This window comes from Prunus avium, chromosome 5, assembly GCF_965620075.1.
Source record: "Prunus avium chromosome 5, drPruAviu1.hap1.1, whole genome shotgun sequence".
NCBI classification, from domain to species: Eukaryota; Viridiplantae; Streptophyta; class Magnoliopsida; order Rosales; family Rosaceae; genus Prunus; species Prunus avium.
The window spans coordinates 1,740,237-1,742,835 of NC_142288.1; the positions used below are offsets into that span (position 1 = coordinate 1,740,237).

Consider the following 2,599-nt stretch of genomic DNA (forward strand, 5'->3'; position numbering starts at 1 on the left):
CGGCTCGCAACCGATTCCTCTCAAGATCTACCGAGAAGTGCAGGCCATTCTTCAAAGCCTTGAGGAAAGGACACAAGGACAAGTGGGATGACGAGTGCGAAGTAGCTTTTCAAAACTTGAAAACCTATCTCACTACACCTCCCCTACTCTCAAAACCGATACCAGGCGAAGACTTATACATCTACCTGGCGGTGTCCGACTCAGCCGTCAGCTCAGCTCTCGTCCGAGAAGAGCTGGGGGCACAACATCCGGTATTCTACACTTCAAAAGCTCTCCTCGACGCAGAGACTCGCTATCCGAAAATGGAGAAGCTCATTTTTTCGCTTGTAGTTTCCGCAAGAAAGCTAAGGCCCTACTATCAAGCGCACCGGATAATTGTCATGACAGAATTTCCTTTGAGATCGATCCTCCATAGCCCCGACGCCTCTCAGCGACTCATGAAATGGGCTATCGAACTCAGTCAATACGACCTCCTCTACCGGCCGAAAACCGCTATAAAAGCCCAGGCTTTAGCAGATTTTGTTGTAGAGTTTACTCCAACAGCCGAAAAAGAGAAGCTGGTCACGAAAGTCAAGGAAAAAGCAGACGATACCTCCCCCACCGATTCAAACCTACCTAAAGACATGTGGCAGTTACATGTAGACGGAGCGTCAAACCACAAAGGAGCAGGGGCAGGCGTCGTCATAATCACCCCAGATGGAACTTTATTGGAACAAGCCATCACGCTAGGCTTTCCTGCTTCAAACAACGAGGCAGAGTATGAGGCATTGCTCGCCGGACTGCGCCTATCAAAAGAACTGTCGATCAAAAGATTGGCCATCTACTCAGACTCCCAGCTGATCACGAATCAAACCTCAGGCGAGTACATGGCAAAACATCCGAGAATGATCCAGTACCTCGACAAAGTCCAAGGTCTTTTGAAAGAATTCCCTACTTTCACCATCCAACAAGTTCCACGGGCGGAGAACACCCATGCAGATGCGCTGGCAAGCCTAGGATCAGCGCTGGACACCCAGTTCAAACGCTCCATCCCGGTAGAACACCTTGACCGGCCAAGCATCGAAGAAATAGAGCTAATCGACTCAATGCAGATCGATGAAGACCCCAGCTGGCAAGACCCCATCATCGACTACTTGGTGAATGGAAATCTTCCAACGGATAAGTCTGAAGCTAGGAAGGTCCAACAGAAAGCCGCGAGATACTACATGCAAGGCGCCAAGCTCATTCGCAGATCATACTCCGGCCCTCATCTCACCTGCATAAAATATCCTCAGACACTTGAGGTCCTCTACAAAATTCACGACGGCGAGTGTGGCAACCACTCTGGAGGCAGGTCACTCGCCCAGAAGGCTCTAAATATAGGCTATTTCTGGCCTACCATGCGCCATGACTCAACCGAGTATGTCAAAAGATGTGATCGCTGCCAACGGTACAAACCGGTTCCTAACCTGCCTGCCGAAGTCTACCATCCACAGAACAGTCCGTGGCCTTTCATGCAATGGGCCATCGACTTAGTGGGCCCCATGCCAACGGCGCCAGCTAATAAAGAAATGATGATCGTCGCCACTGATTACTTTACTAAATGGATCGAGGCCGAAGCTCTATCCTCTACTAAAGAAGCTGACGTGGAACGATTCATTTGGAGAAACATCATCTGCCGATTTGGCTGCCCACAATCTCTCGTTACCGACAATGGCACGCAGTTTATCGGCAAGCAGATCACCGCATTCTTCAAACAATACGGCATTAAACAGCATCTGTCTACCCCTAGATATCCTCAGGGCAATGGCCAAGCTGAGGCATCCAACAAAATAATATTGGATCGCCTAAAGAAGCGATTAGAAGGCGCCGAAGGGAAATGGGTAGACAAGCTCCCTAGAGTGCTATGGGCTTATCGCACTACCAAACGAAGGTCAACTGGCGAAACCCCGTTTTCCCTCGCCTATGGAACTGAAGCGATCATTCCTCTGCACGTCACTGTCCCCTCCATAGGCATTGAAGTGGGCAGTATTGAGCAGAACTCTGAGCAGATGAGGCTCAACCTTGACTTACTTGAAGGCGAGCGCGAGAAGGCCATTGTTCGAGTCGCCTCCTATCAACAGCAGTTGAAGTCTTACTACGACAAAAGAGCTAAGGTCAGACAGTTTCAACCAGGCAACCTTGTGCTAAGAAAGGCCTTCATCACTGCGCAGAGACAAGGGTCCAAAAAGATGAAACCCAATTGGGAAGGCCCTTACATGATCAGCCGGTCTGGGGGCAGAGGAAGCTACACGCTCGACACCATGGAAGGGAAGGAGATTCCACGACAATGGAATGCCGGTCATCTCCAAAGATACTATCCATGACGCTTCTTCCTACCCGCTTAGTCCCCAGCAGATGACCGAGCACTGCAACTGTCAAAAGTTATGGTCCCTTTATTCAGTTATTTCCATTTCGAATAAAGCGATGTAATCTCATGAACATCAATAAAAGTTCAATTTCTCATTCCAGAATGTCAAGAGAATATATATATATATACACAGTTGCCCATAAGCAGCGTCCTTCGGGAGACGCAGGGCAACGACCAGAAGCGTCCTTCGGGAGACGCAGCCCACAAAGA

At 49.4% G+C, this 2,599-nt stretch overlaps 1 protein-coding gene across 1 annotated transcript; it reads left to right on the plus strand.

The window, feature by feature from the left end:
• The first annotated feature begins 623 nt into the window (after window positions 1–623).
• Window positions 624–2,345, plus strand: LOC148294203 (uncharacterized). Its single transcript, XM_088253327.1, has 2 exons — window positions 624–1,178; window positions 1,704–2,345. The coding sequence occupies exons 1-2, from the start codon at window positions 624–626 to the stop codon at window positions 2,343–2,345; spliced, it is 1,197 nt and encodes a 398-aa protein (XP_088109453.1).
• The last annotated feature ends 254 nt before the right edge of the window (window positions 2,346–2,599 follow it).

Coding starts and splice junctions, on each gene's coding strand:
- LOC148294203 (XM_088253327.1), top strand. CDS start 624: ATGTGGCAGTTACATGTAGACGGAGCGTCAAACCACAAAGGAGCAGGG. Junction 1,179..1,703: donor ATAAGTCTGAAGCTAGGAAG/GTCCAACAGAAA, acceptor AATGGCACGCAG/TTTATCGGCAAGCAGATCAC.